We start from the raw sequence: 15,091 nt of genomic DNA on the forward strand, positions 1-15,091 counted from the left end.
ATGATGGGTAGTCCCACATGTGCAAATTAATGTCTTTATGTTATGCTTTCTTTTATGCCTACTGATATAACGAGATATCGGCTATAACGAGGAAAACGACTCGGTCCCGACCTTCTCGTTATATCGAGTTTCCACTGTATTACAACTGCAATTCACAGAGCTACCAAGTCTCACGCATGGCACCCATTTTTCTCACTCATCGGGCGAAGTCTTCAACTTGGGCCTATAATAAGGAGCATAGCTTAAAAGATTATAGTGATAGTTGAAATTGAAGGTAAATTTCTCTTTTGTCTTCCGAAATAAGTAAAAAATAGTCACTTAAGTATGCACCTGATCGCACCATTAAGAGCTAAAAATTGAAAAAGCCCCCTACTGTGCAAAGCCACAGGGGGAAAACCCCTCCAACACCCTCGCTCGCGCGCACATTCGAGCGCCGAGATGCCGAGTCATGAAAATCTCACTCATAAAAATCTTTTGAACTTGGCATCCCTGAATTCATAAACATCCCTGGTATCAAGAAATAAACAATGTCAGAAGATAGTGAAATACATACAGGTATGATGCAGGGATGCCAAGTTCAAAAAAAATTGTATGAGTGAGATTTTCATGACTCGGCATCTCGGCATGCGAATGTGCGCTCGAGCGAGGGTGTGGGAGGGGTTCCCCCCCCCCCTCCCCCCCGTGGCCTCCCACGGTAGGGAGCTTTTTCAATTTTTAGCTCTTAATGGTGCGATCAGATGCATACTTAAGTGACTATTTTTTACTTATTTTGAAAGACAAAAGGGAAATATACCTTCATTTGCAACCATCACTTTAATCTTTTGAGCTATGCTTATTATTATAGGCCCAAGTTGCAGACTTCGCCCGATGCGTGAGAAAAATAGGTGCCATGTGTGAGATCGTGAGATGTCCCCTAAATGCTTGAGTCTCACGCAGAATTCGTGAGACTTGGTAGCTCTGATGATGTATGAATGTGTAGGCCTACATACCATGTATGTCTCTTAAACGAGTGCACGATGTACAATGTACAGCATGTACAAATGTGTAGATCAAATTCAAACATGAATGGTGATCTTTAGAAAGGCATTGTTTCCTTGAATTTTTTATGAGTGAACTTCATCAAATTCAAAAAGCATGTCACACAATTTACAATGTGTGACTAATGTACAAACAAGCAATGTGCACCGATGGAGGTCCCATTTTGCTGTTAGATTATTTTGTAGCTGCTCATGCATCCCATGTGACAATGTTGTTATATCATTTGACATCCTCATGGAATCACTGTTGTCTTGTGCTAGGCATACAATGTATTGGTTCAAACACTAAAGGTCAGCTTTGGTATTATTCTTTGAACTATCAACAATGCTAGTTGTCCGGTTGACCAAACTTTGACCCATTCAATTCATTGCAGTTTCATTGATTGAAACATTGAAGCACTTCAGGTACATACAGTAGACAAGAACAATGGATCTTAAGGTCACTTTGACTATATAGACATCAACACAGTATGCAGTATCAACAGACTAGCATTACATGGGCTTTTCGGATATTTAGAATTGTGCTAAGTAGGCCTACATGCTGCCAGCTGATATACATGTATGGTATCAATTGGGGTTTCGGTTAACCGGCAGGACCATAAGTGCATGTACTTTACATATTGTACATTGTACATGTACACATGTAGATTCATGCGTAATTTCTGCGACATACAACATTTGTATCTGTAACATCAGACAGAACAAGATATTTTGTTGTTAGAATAAGACATACACTTACATTGTTACACAGTGAAGTTATTGAGTTTCCAAACTTTGCTTAGTAAAATTGAATAATAAAAAATAAAGCAGGGATAATTAATGTACACGTACATGGACAAATACAGTGTAGGTCAAGCTCACATGCAATAAGGGGATGATGTCACTGTCATTCAAATTCCCTGTTTACATACACTCAAATCTTTACCAATTAAGTTCCCTTTTTTGTCTAGTAAAACGAAAATGCATTTTCATTGTTTTGCTGCAATTTAGTATTGATAGAAAATGATATCATGTTTAGACGGAAGATTGAATTGTGTACTGTAGATTATAAATTTCCTGTTCACAGTCATGGTTCTTTATCATACATTGTGTATTCTTTTCACAAATATGGGTTTAAAAGTAACACGTCAGGTGTCAAAAACAAACACTTCATCCACCATGCTCACCTGGCTGCAACTATGTGTATATTGTACATGCTTTGGCAGAAAAGTGAAACTAAGTAAAATTTTGTAACTCTACATCTACACTTATCTTTCTGATTTTCTGTCTGATTTTAATGAGACATTATCATTCATTAATTTTACTGTTTGTGAAGTCAAGCAGAACATGCGTGACTATTTACTATAATCCAAAAAAGTCTAGAAAGGCAATGTTTTAAGGTTTGTTAGTACATGTATTTGTACTCATTCACTGATTCATTTTATTTGTTCAACAGGCCGGTGTACTTGGTACACTGCATTTACTGGTATCGTAAAGCATGAATACACAAAGTGCTGGCAATACCATTCTGAGAATGTTTTCATATGTTGAAGGAAAACCTCAATGAAGTGTTGTAATTTTATTCTGTCTGTAGGTTGGTGGTGTGAGACCTGATCTGTGGCTTCTTGCTTGTACTTCACAGGAGTGGAGAGATGTAAGTCACACTCTTATCCTATCTGTATAATTTAATGTGTGATAGGGCCTATTACACCATACACATACATGTATGTATGTGACTATCTGTGAAATAGATAAGGATACATGTGAGTTTAAAGGACAAGTTCACCTTCATAGACATGTGGGTTGAGTGAATGCAGCAATATTAGCAGAACACATCAGTGAGAGTTTGAGCAAAATCGGACAATCCGTTAAAAAGTTATGAATTTTTAAAGTTTCTACTCAGTCATAGCTGGATGAAAAGACTACTATAGCTTGTGATGTCACATGAGTACAACGACATAAAGAAAGAGAAAATTCAACATATTTCCATTTTTCTCGCATAACTAAAGAACACTTGACTTCTCTCTTTCAGAAGGCAGGGGGAATAATATTACCCTTAACATACATCAGTAGCAAGTTGCAGAAATGTGCACTTTATTCAAAAAGTAAAGTTTTGCAAAATTCTCTTTTTACTTTCCTTATATAGTTGTACGCATGTGACATCATACAATTGAGTAGTCTTCTCTTCCAGCAGTGACTGCGCAGATACTTACAATATTCGTAACTTTTGAACGGATTGTCCGATTTTCCTCAAACTTTCACTGATGTGTTCTACTAATACTGCTGCATTCTCTTAATCCTTATGCATGAAGGTGAACTTGTCCTTTAAGTACAAAATGCAGTGTACAGATGTAGGCCTACACTGTATCTGGTTTATGCATTACTGTCATGTTTTGAGTAGCTCTTCTTTTGTAGACAGATTGCTTGTTTGTCTGTAGTAAACCTCACAAAGCTTGACTATCACTGTCTAACATCATAAACTGTCTACTGTGTGTTGTTAGATCATAAAGTTTTATGTGTTTTGATGAACACTCACAGATTGAGGTTTACATTCTGTATGTTTGAGGTCATGGTGAAATAATATCCAGAAAGAAATACCCCATATTTGTTATGCATCAGGCATTTTGGCTCTAAAGATAATCTCAAATTACATTGTACAACACCCCCCCCCCCCAAAAAAAAAAAAGAAAAAGAAAAAAAGAGAGAGAGAAAGATAAGAGATTTAACAGTGCAATGACTTTGAAGCTGTGTTTCAGGACATATCTCTGTTCAAATTTGAAAATGATATCATGATTGTGTACACAGTGTACGTGCCTCCATGTACATGTAGCAGCATTGCGAGCATGGTACACATGTATGTATATTCCCATTTGTCCTGTAGCTCACAAATTCTTGCATTATACATATATTTCATACTTTCTCTTTCTCAATATTGCTGTGTTTCTTTGCTCTTTGTTTTTAGTATACTTGTACTCTTTAATGCATCTTCTGTTTTCCGACATATTTTCACTTTTCTAGCGTAATGAAAGAGTATGTGACCCACCTCTTTCAGAAAGCAAGTGGGGAATAATGTTACACTTACAATGTAGTTAACATACAAATGTACAATACAGTGTATGTCAGTAACAAGTCAAAAGAGTGTGTATTTCTCATGAGAAATCAAATTCGGTAGAATTCTCTTTATATTTTTAGTATATCATTTCATGTACATGAAGCCACATCCTGTACATAAGTCTACTCATCCAGGGATGGCTAGCTGCAAAGAAACTTTAAAATTGCTTAACTTTTGAATGGATTGTCAGACTTTTGTCAGACTTTAACTGCTATTGCTGCATCCACCCAATGCACATGTATATTTGGATTTATTTTCCTTTTAATTATAAGGAGTTTTCATGGTCAAAATGTAACAATGTTTGCAAATATTAGGCCTACAACTTTATCAAAGTGCAACGTCACCTGGTAAGTTTAACCCTTTGCCTAATCCAGCAAGATTTGCTATGATTTTATTAGGGGGGGAAGGGAAGAGATGTGAGGTATGTCTAATTGAAGATGGTTTGTCATAATGTTTTCATATCCTTTTATGCAATATTAGGCACAAGAGCTGAAGACCAGTCGACTCAATCCTGTTTGTGAGTCGCTGCAGAACAGCCGAATGGCCTTTAGCCAGCCGCCCAGATTCTGCAAAAGCTACCAGGTCAGGTGTTCAGACCCACTCCAGGCTCAAACCAACGCACAGTGTGCTGCGTGGAAGGCCAGGGCGCTGTTTCCAGAGAAGGATTACCTCAAGTTCATGCTGTTACAATGTCCTGGCAGGGGAGAATACAACGGTACTCTGCCCCTGAAGCAGGGTGATGAGTCTTGTCGAGTAAGTCTGACATGGGTTTCATGTACTGCTATGAATGACTCTTTTAAGTCAGCTTTTGGCAGTGTGGCATCTCCTCCATCTCCTCCTTACGATTACAACACGCAGAAATGCCATACTTTTTGATGAGATTACAAATGACATCAAGCATATACACTGTATCTCTCTATCACTCACTGAGATGAAAAAAAACAAACAAACAAAAAAGGAGACAAGTCATGACTTGTCTTGAATTGGTATATAAAAGTTTAGCATAATCTGTGAAGATAAATTTGTAGCTTTATATATTAAAGCACAGTATCTTTTGATGGAGTGATTATATTTTGTTGTGTCATCAAAGATTTCCTGTTTTTTTCTGTGTGTGATGTGATTCAGAGTTGTTATAAGATGTTTGAAAATTACCCATGCAGGATCCCCTCTCATTGCCACTAATGAAAAGAAAAAAGCAATTGCTGTTAGGTTTAGTTTCCTACTCTTCCCATTTTTCGAAACTATTTCATGCCAAGATGTCACTTGGTTAGAAAATGCTGTGTAAGAAAAACAGACATACTGTACCTATAAGGAGTATAGAACTTTAATGTCTTGCTCCTTCGGCCTAGTTCAGTTCACACACACGCATACACAAACACACACAAAAAGGACCAAAATTTGATGCATGCCGTAACATTATGGTGTGATTATGAATTACAGCGTTTATGTTGTTACATGCCTCAATAAACTGTCGGTGTCGGTCATTTTTTGTTCAGAGATCCCTGGAATATTGTGTCAGTGAGGATTATACCCCCTTTTGAAAAGTGTTGATTCTGCTTCTTTTGGAGTGCAAGCTTTAGGCACACAAAGGTACAATGGGCTGCAACTAGGCATTGTAAATATATAAATATGTGGCCATTGTTGACTGGCGTCAAGCCCATGAATGTTTGGTGTGCCAGATAAATCAAAATACTGGTAGTTAAAGCATCACACAACAACTTCTAAGCACCGCCAGTCTAGCAGTCATGGTTTATGGTCACATGTGAATGGAAATGCAATCTAATCAGCAAAGATGGATAAGTTTGGTTGTCGTTGTTGTTTTTTCCAGGTAAACCTAACACTTATGAACAACAATGGTCACAGCCACTTGAGCCAAGGGGAGGAGCCGCTCCTTCTTATCCATAAAGTTCTTATAGTTGTGTGGGGAAGTCTTCTGTTCCTTTGGATCATCAACTGGATCAAGTATTACTGGGTATGTGCTGATTGAAGGAAATTATGTCACTGTTGTTACAGATTTGAGATTCTGCACCAGTCTTGCTTGTTAGATTGATTTCCATGGGTGCATAGCTGTATACATGTAAAAGAGGTATTATGACATTTTGGAAAGTGTTTTGAATAAAAGTAAAAAGACATTGATGCAAGATATGTTTAAAAATGTCACTCTTAAAGGGGAAGGCTAGTAAGCGATCAGTGGGAATCAGTGGGAATGCTGAGGGATGATTGTTCCAATCCTTGTGGGATTCATTTAAGAGTACATTATATATCTAATGTTGTGTGAAAATTATTTGCTTCAGAACGGTCTCATATTCAAGTAATAAGCAGATTAATGCCCCGTCACTGACCAGGCACGCTAACCTGGAAACATTAAACTGCACATTACTTGAATATGAGACCATTCTGAAGCAAATAATTGTCACACAATAATAGATATATAATGTACTCTTAAATGAATCCCACAAGGATTGGAACAATCATCCTCCAGCATTCCCACTGATTCCCACTGATCAGTTACTACCCATCCCCTTTAATCTTCCGCAATGTGAGCAAATAATCCGTCTTGCTCTACCACACCAAACTATGACAGCTCCTGCACAGTTCTTATTTGCTTTACACATAGAAAAAGCAGAGTATCATATTGTGTGGAATCTTTTGAAAGACACACAATCAATGCTAATATATCTTCTAGAATTATGAAGATTATGCTTTTGTTCCTTGTGCATTCAATGCCATAATTTGCCGGGAAGTCTAATGTGAGCAATGTTACAGTCACTGATCAACTCTGTCAGTCCTTGTGGCATACCATGTGAAATGACTTGTGGATATTCACATTGCCATTAACTTTTTTGCTGTTCTTGCTCTGTTTGATGTTATTTTAGTATGTTGTATTTGAGACAACTTTATCCTTTGTGCCATTTGTATGAAAGAAATAAGTAAAAACTAAGCAACAGGGTGTTACATCTCTTATGTCACATAAATCAAATCTGAAAATGTCTTTCACTATTAAATGCATGCTCTTGAAAAAATACTCATGAACATTTCTGACTTTTATTCAGGTTAATATCACTTCTTTCAGTTTATATTTAGCAATCTATTGCATATTTCTTAGTTGTCAGATCCAGTGATTTCAGCTGAAGTTTATGCACCTTTAGACAAAGTTTTTGATTCCAATCATTTGCAATCCTGCAGAGGATACTGTCTTCCTCATATTTCACTGAAGTTAGTACAGAGTATGTACATTCATTGCCATTGTATTTCAGTGTTGTAACAAGGATGAAACTAGCAACCATGCAACTGACCAGGCCAGGATCAGTGCTCTCATTGTACACACAGTATTTGATATGAATCACTCATTCTCTTTCATCTCCAACAGTACTCGAATGCTCTTCACAAAATTCTTTTCGTGGCGCCGTCGCTCAAGTTCTTCATGATCATCATCCTCATCATCAGATGGGAATATATCAATGCAACAGGTTTGTATGATACAGAAGTTTAGAGAGAGAATTACTTGGGTAATAAGGTGGATATTTTTGCTTTTGATGGGAGAACGATATGTAAACAGTAGGTCGTAGAAATTAGAATAGTCGGGTGAGATGTCAACTCAGATACTGTACGATTGTATGGAAACAGCAGAAATAATCTTATGGGGTATGTCAAAGTCACTTTCATGATCATGTGACTGTGTTATAATTTAAGAAACATCATAGCTGTTTTCATTGTGCTTATTAGAATCATAGAAGTAGTTTTGATTGAATGACAAACTTCACAAGCTTTTAGGAGGTTGTTTTCCAAGAGATCACTTTGCTTTTGGCATAACAATGGTACAACCTGTAATCATTGTTTTGTGTGATATAAGTTTACATAACCAAGGCTACTTAGATTATGAGATATGCTGATCTATTTACAGACCAAGGATACAGTGAACTCTGTGTGTGTGTGGCTAAAAAGAAAAGAGACATTTCCTTGTGAAATGTGCATGAACAGATTGCATGACACGAGTACTTGCACTATTTAACTTCCAGAAGTTAGGGCACTTTGTATGTGGCCAAATATATAGAGCAGTCGAAGTCACTTTACATTGGCCCTGTGGCTGTTCCAGTGTGTGCGTATCAGACAGATGCATTTACCCCTGAAACCTTTGCCCCCCCCCTTTTTGTCCCCGCCGAACGAGTTCGAGCAGGGGACTATGAAACGGGCTCCGTACGTGTGTGTGTCCGTGTGTCCGTCCGTCCGTCCGTCCGTCCGTCCGTGTGTCCGTCCGTCCGTCCGTGTGTCCGTGTGTGCGTCCGTGTGTGATCAAAATCTTCAATTTGCTACTTCTCTGTCATTTATGAGCCAATTTTGATTCTGTTTGCTTTATATGATAGCACTACATGGGAGCTTTGAAACTTCTACACAGAATTTCAGTCGTGACCTTTGACCTTGACCTTTGACCTATATTGTACATTTTGCTACAAAATGCTACTCCTTCGCCATTTCTAACCCGATTTCGATTCCGTTTGCTTTATATGATGGCACTAGGTGAGGGCTTCAAAACTTCTACACAGAATTTTGACCTTTGACTTCTTTGACCTTGATTTTTGACCTATATTGTACATTTTGCTACAAAATGCTACTCCTTCGCCATTTCTAACCCGATTTCGATTCTGTTTGCTTTATGTGATGGCACTAGGTGAGGGCTTCAAAACTTCTACACAGAATTTTGACCTTTGCCTTCTTTGACCTTTGACCTTGATTTTTGACCTATATTGTACATTTTGCTACAAAATGCTACTCCTTCGCCATTTCTAACCCGATTTCGATTCCGTTTGCTTTATGTGATGGCACTAGGTGAGGGCTTCAAAACTTCTACACAGAATTTTGACCTTTGCCTTCTTTGACCTTTGACCTTGATTTTTGACCTGTATTGTACATTTTGCTACAAAATGCTACTCCTTCGCCATTTCTAACCCGATTTCGATTCCGTTTGCTTTATGTGATGGCACTAGGTGAGGGCTTCAAAACTTCTACACAGAATTTTGACCTTTGCCTTCTTTGACCTTTGACCTTGATTTTTGACCTGTATTGTACATTTTGCTACAAAATGCTACTCCTTCGCCATTTCTAACCCGATTTCGATTCCGTTTGCTTTATGTGATGGCACTAGGTGAGGGCTTCAAAACTTTACACAGAATTTTGACCTTTGACTTCTTTGACCTTTGACCTTGATTTTTGACCTGTATTGTACATTGGCTATAAAATGCTACTCCTTCGCCATTTCTAACCCGATTTCGATTCCGTTTGCTTTATGTGATGGCACTAGGTGAGGGCTTCAAAACTTTTACACAGAATTTTGACCTTTGACTTCTTTGACCTTTGACCTTGATTTTTTACCTATATTGCACATTTTGCTACAAAATGCTACTTCCGGCGGGGACATATATTACGCACCGCGTAATTTCTACTTTTCCTTGTTTTTTAATGTATCCCACATGTGGAAATGTTTTGCATGGCATATGATACAGTAATGGTCAGATCAGGCCTCTTGTTACTGAATACTGTTTTTCCACATATATATGCCTGTGTGAATTATTGCATAAGCAAACAAATGCAATTAACGTAGTGATGCATGCTATTGCAGTGTATTATAAAAGGTAACTGTCAAGCCTGCCATCAATGATGGACATGTGCATTTCCTATATCATATAGACAACACATCCTGGACATAAAGTACAATGTCTGGTTTACAGGTCACTAACTTTTAAAGCACTGTAGACACGAAAGTGACCATTTCCCCTGCTGCTGGAACTCGCAAGCTCTAAACTATGTATCAAGTATCAAAAGTACTCTACAGTGCCTTGGATCTTAGACTAGCCTCATGATCCATGTATGATAGAAGCGAGAGTGCTTCAGGGCTACTCTCGTCTCACTGCTCTTCCTGTCAGTCAAAGAAAGAAAAATAAGGCGTTGGTGTCATGTATCGGATAATTGGATTGCCGCACAGACTTCCAGATTTAGTGGTTACAAGGTGACAGACCACAATAGCTGCTACCGTACTTGATAAAGGACAGGTCAAGTGAATGTTTTGTTTTGTTGGAAGAGTGAGATATGTAGCCATGACAGAGCGTCTGTGTGACATTGATTAACAGGTGTCACTTTGTATTGCTTTGTAAAAGAGTGTGATTTTTTTTAAATGGGGGAGGTGGGGGGGGGGATACCAGACATTAAAAAAATATGCTGAAATGAGCCCAAAATGCTTGCCTAATTTACATGCACAGTTATTACCCATATATCAAGTTGTAGCACACGATTAGGGAAATACTCCAACTTTGTCCAAACCACTTTGACATGGCATGGTTGGGGGGGGGGGGGGGGGGGGTCAAAACACTTGTTTCATATTTGGGTCTGTACCTGCAGTTAGTGTGTAATAATGTGAAATTTTCCAATTCTAACATGGACAAGAATATTGTTGTGCAATGGCATTTTAGAGAAATAAAACATGATTTGTTGATTTGTGGAGAAAACCACAAGAAACCAGTTTTTGAGCAAATTTGTACTGTAAACAAGAGAAATGAGAGTATATGAGGACTAGTCTTGTCATATGAAGGATGCTTAGTACGGGAGATCAGGGAACATTGAATCTGGTACCAAAATGATACATTCTAAATGAGCATGATATCAGTGCTTTTGAGCACTTAGCCTACTTGACGGATCATGTTAATTCAACAGTCAGCTAGCGGGAAAAGCATGATCATACTATTGTGGAAGTGAAGCACCACCTCCTGTTTACAGTTGTGTAATTGACTGTCCAGTTGGTCTTTTAATGAAAATGTACATAAGATTCACTACATCTTGAGTAGAATAGAAGAATTGATTTTAATTATGAGCGAAAATGGGGAGAAAAACAAGATGGTGTGCTGTACACAGAGTGTGTGAGTTCACAGCAGAGTTTTTTTCTTTTAATTTCTTACAGTGAATAATCTTTGGTTTCAATTCCTGTGAAGTGATGTTATCAGTTTGTCTCATTTCTTTGTTTGATTTTTGCCACAGGAGCTGTAAATTTTGCTAAGACTTGTTTCAGTGTGATTTATGACACAGTCTGTAAACAAGCCATTCATGAATCTATGTATGCATGTACACATATCAAGGGGGTGGGGGAGGGGATGTCAGAGTGGGCTAAATTGTAACTTCCTCTTGTTGGTTTTGCTTCTGCAGTCAAAGAAATATTTCTTTGCTGGTTCTTGTTACTGAACTTTCTGTAATCCTAGAACTGATTCCGAAGGTTTCCTGAAAACGTAGGCATCTCTTAAATGTCATGACGAGGGAATTCTGTTATAGTCTCTCGAATTTGGGAATCATTTTCCCTACTGAGCTGTGTTTAGCACACACAAGTAACTCCACAAGTGCTCTTTGGAATCCCCCTTATTTTGATATTGGAATGTTGACAGTTCTGAGATCCTTCTGTATCTGAAGCATATAATCCTAATTCTTTCTCTCATACTGTTGTTATCTTAGGGAGGGATTGCAAAGTGTTCGAGATCAGCTCCTACGTGGTGCGCAGTGCCGAACAGGCAATGCTGTTTATGGCCATGATGCTGGCCTCAGAGGGCTGGTGTGTAGTGAGACCAAAGATCAGGAACATCAGACATGCGCTCCTGCCAGGTAAGTGACATTCAAGATCATCAAAGGTCCCCCCATGTCAACTCTTTCCTTTTTTGTATTGTGGAGGAACATGACTGAATAAGGTCATAATTTTTTGCACAAGTTATTTTTCATGCTCGGTTTGCTGAGATGAAGCTCAGAGGTCTTTAATTTCTTGGACAGTCACGAAAATTGCGTAAGCACCTCAAACAGCTTACTGCTGCCACGACGTTTAATGGCTGTGGCAGCACATACTACAGTAAAAGGTAACTGGTACGCATTCCTACAGCAAATTTACTCTTGCTACACAACTAGAGAATGTGACAAAAACTACAAATAACATGGCTGTTATACCCCTACAATACGCCAACCTTTGAGATCAAAGATGTAAAAGGATATTTTGAATAACTGGTAAAATATGAAAAAATTTCACACTTTAATTTTTGCGCTAGTTTTGTGTCTCGTGAAAATTCAAACTTTTAGCGTATTTCAATGACACACTGTTATTTCAGTGCAATAGAGATACGAGTGTCTATGTGGCAGATTATTGCCTGCTTTGTGTGCTTGAGAGTTGTTGCTGTTCAAAGGTGAGAGCCACTTCATCCTACAGGAGCAAATAGAAGAGTCATTATGAGCCACTGAGGACGTGACTGAAAAAGAACAAACAAACGAAAATGGTTGCGTACAAAACATTGGGGGAATACTCCACAAATAATGTCATGGTTTTGCATGTTTGACTAAGAGACGCGGGTAATCTGGAATGTTGAATTTATCTTCTTAGAGGTACGCCTACTAGCTTTCCAAGCATAATGTGATCTTATCCATCTTTGATTTATCTTGCGATAAGTGCTTGAAGGACAAGTTCACCTTAAAGGACAAGTTCACCTAAAAGGACAAGTTCGCTATTTATGTTTCCCTCATATTGTTCTACGCTTGTGACATCATAAACTGTAGTATTCTTCTCATCCAGCAGTGACTATGTAGAAAATGCAAAAATTCATAACTTTAGAACAGATTGGCTGATTTTCCTCAAACCTTCACTGATGCATTCTGCTATTGAATAATGCTGCATTCACTCCATCCACATGTATAACTAGAAAAGCACTCTGAGAGCGCAGACCTCCGCCAAGCATGCAAATCATTTTCACCACTGATCTTGTTCTTCCATAGAGATATTTCCACCCCTGCTGTGCTGAAAATCGCTGATTTCCCAATATAGAAGCCTTTGTTACGTCATAAACCCTCAGCTGCACAGCGCACCTCACCCCAGCAGAAACTAGAGCATGCACTTTAGTGCGCGCATGCAAACCTCAAATACGCGCAGCCTGAACTCACAAGTTCACTGACCCTCCCTGCCAAAATATCAAAAATCCTTCATAAATTCCCAAAAAATTCTTGGATCACTACCAAAAGTTAATCATTTGTTACTTGTGTCATTCTCAACCTTTCCTGCAAGTTTCATCCCAATCCGTTGTGTACTTTTTGAGTTATTTTGCGCACAGACAAACGAACGAACGAACGAACAAACAAACCAACGGTAACAAAAACATAACCTCCTCCCTTGGCGGAGGTAATAAGGTGAACTTGTCCTTTAGAGCATACACTTGCCCCATGATTCTACTGAGAGTGTTGTAAAATGATCACATGAGTATAACAATGAAAGAAGGAGAATGCATTACATAGTGCTGATATGTGTTGTATGCACTGTATATATTTGTATACTCCTACTGGTGATATTAATCATTTCTACTTTTATGCCTCTGCCAACGAAGTGGCCGGAGGCATTATGTTTTCGGGTCGTCCGTCCGTCTGTCCGTCCGTACGTCCGTCCCGTTTTGTTTTTGTCGATATCTCAAGAACTGTGTGGTGGTTTTACATCAAACTTGGTATGAGGGTATATCCTGGGGGGATAATACTTTGTTTGGATTTTAGGGTCACTGGGTCAAAGGTCAAAGGTCAAAGGTCACAGGTTATTTTGTGAAAAAAAAAGGTTGAAATTTCATGTTTTTCTCCATATCTCGCAAATGGTTCAAGGCACAAATGTATCTTCATGGAACTTAGTATATATGCATGTACCGATAGGCAGTGATTATCTAGGGAAGTTGCGGGTCATGTGTCAAAGGTCAGGGGGTCAAAGGTCAAGGTCAACTCCTCAAAATATCACTACTTTCCTTATATCTATGCAGTGCCTGAAGGATTTTTTAAAACTTGATGTATGCATGTATTTCCCAATATATATTCTGTGGGAAGTTTCTTGCCAAAAGGTCAAAGGTCAAAGGTCAAGTGAAAGTGCTAAATGGCACTTTTTCCTCCATATCTCGAAAGTAACTCAAGGTATCATCATGAAACTTAAATATTTATGCATGTTCTACCTAACAGTGATTCTCTTTGGAACTGTAGGGTCAAAGGTCAAAGGCCAGGTTTAGATAATACTATTTTACTATTTGATACTGAAATTATACTTTTTCTCAATACCTTGAAAATTACTCAATGCATAAACTTATAAAAGGGTCAAAAGTCAAGTAAAAATCATCAGTTCCCCAAATACCTGCACTCTTGACGTTTTAATCATTCATCCAATTGAACCTAATTCTAGGAAAGTGAACATTCAGCACATTTATGGCAAACCTGTCATTTTGATATTTTGCCAATTGTGTGAAACTGTCATCACACATTGTCAAGACATTGTACTTTAGACTTATTAGGAGAACCATGCATTATGGCGGAGGCATACCAGTCGCCGTAGCGACATTTCTAGTTATTGATAACCCCTGTGAGGCATCAGAAACTCAAACTTCTAACCTGCACAGTTGACATTTCAAGTGGCTGTGTGTTTGGCATTTCTTTTGAGAGATATTAATCAATGTCAATATCATGCATTGCACAGTAGTCAAGTGTTGAGAAAGAGACAGTAAATATTTGCACTGATACATTATAGATTGAATGGAGCAATGCACACCTCTTATCACTTTTTGTTTCCTCTGCAGTATTGTTTCTTGCCTTCCTTGGATCTGTGATCTGTGTTGTGTGGGTCCACAGTTACTTCATGGTAAGTCCCACCTTCAAGCTTTAAAGTATGTTGCTGATCCCCACCCCCCAAAAAGAAGAGATACTAATGATAATAAAAACCATCTTCAAACAGCCTTTGTCTACCTACAAAGCACCACCAACAACAGCAAGTTTATCAAGATGTTGAAATCATTAAAATGATAGATAATACAGAGGGTAGACATTGCACTTTATATCGATAGATATTGTTAAATCTTTTGAAGAGGGTAAGAGGATTTAAAGGATGAGATGTGATGTTGGATGAGTGTTGTCATCTTCATAAATAATGCTCAGAAAG

The 15,091-nt window shown here is 38.3% G+C and overlaps 1 protein-coding gene across 1 annotated transcript in view; it reads left to right on the forward strand.

Annotated features, from left to right (window-relative positions):
* The window catches only part of LOC139730728 (uncharacterized), a 28,926-nt gene that overhangs the window by 9,637 nt on the left and 4,198 nt on the right, over window positions 1-15,091 (forward strand). The window contains exons 2-7 of the mRNA XM_071641593.1: window positions 2,611-2,670; window positions 4,609-4,881; window positions 5,957-6,100; window positions 7,499-7,598; window positions 11,620-11,766; window positions 14,733-14,794. Of these exons, the coding sequence (XP_071497694.1) occupies window positions 2,611-2,670; window positions 4,609-4,881; window positions 5,957-6,100; window positions 7,499-7,598; window positions 11,620-11,766; window positions 14,733-14,794 (786 nt within the window). The remainder of the gene's footprint in view (window positions 1-2,610; window positions 2,671-4,608; window positions 4,882-5,956; window positions 6,101-7,498; window positions 7,599-11,619; window positions 11,767-14,732; window positions 14,795-15,091) is intronic.

This window comes from Diadema antillarum, unplaced genomic scaffold (genome assembly GCF_040938485.1).
Source record: "Diadema antillarum isolate AM-2024a unplaced genomic scaffold, OU_Dant_1.0 seq00000330_RagTag, whole genome shotgun sequence".
In the NCBI taxonomy this organism is placed as follows: Eukaryota; Metazoa; Echinodermata; class Echinoidea; order Diadematoida; family Diadematidae; genus Diadema; species Diadema antillarum.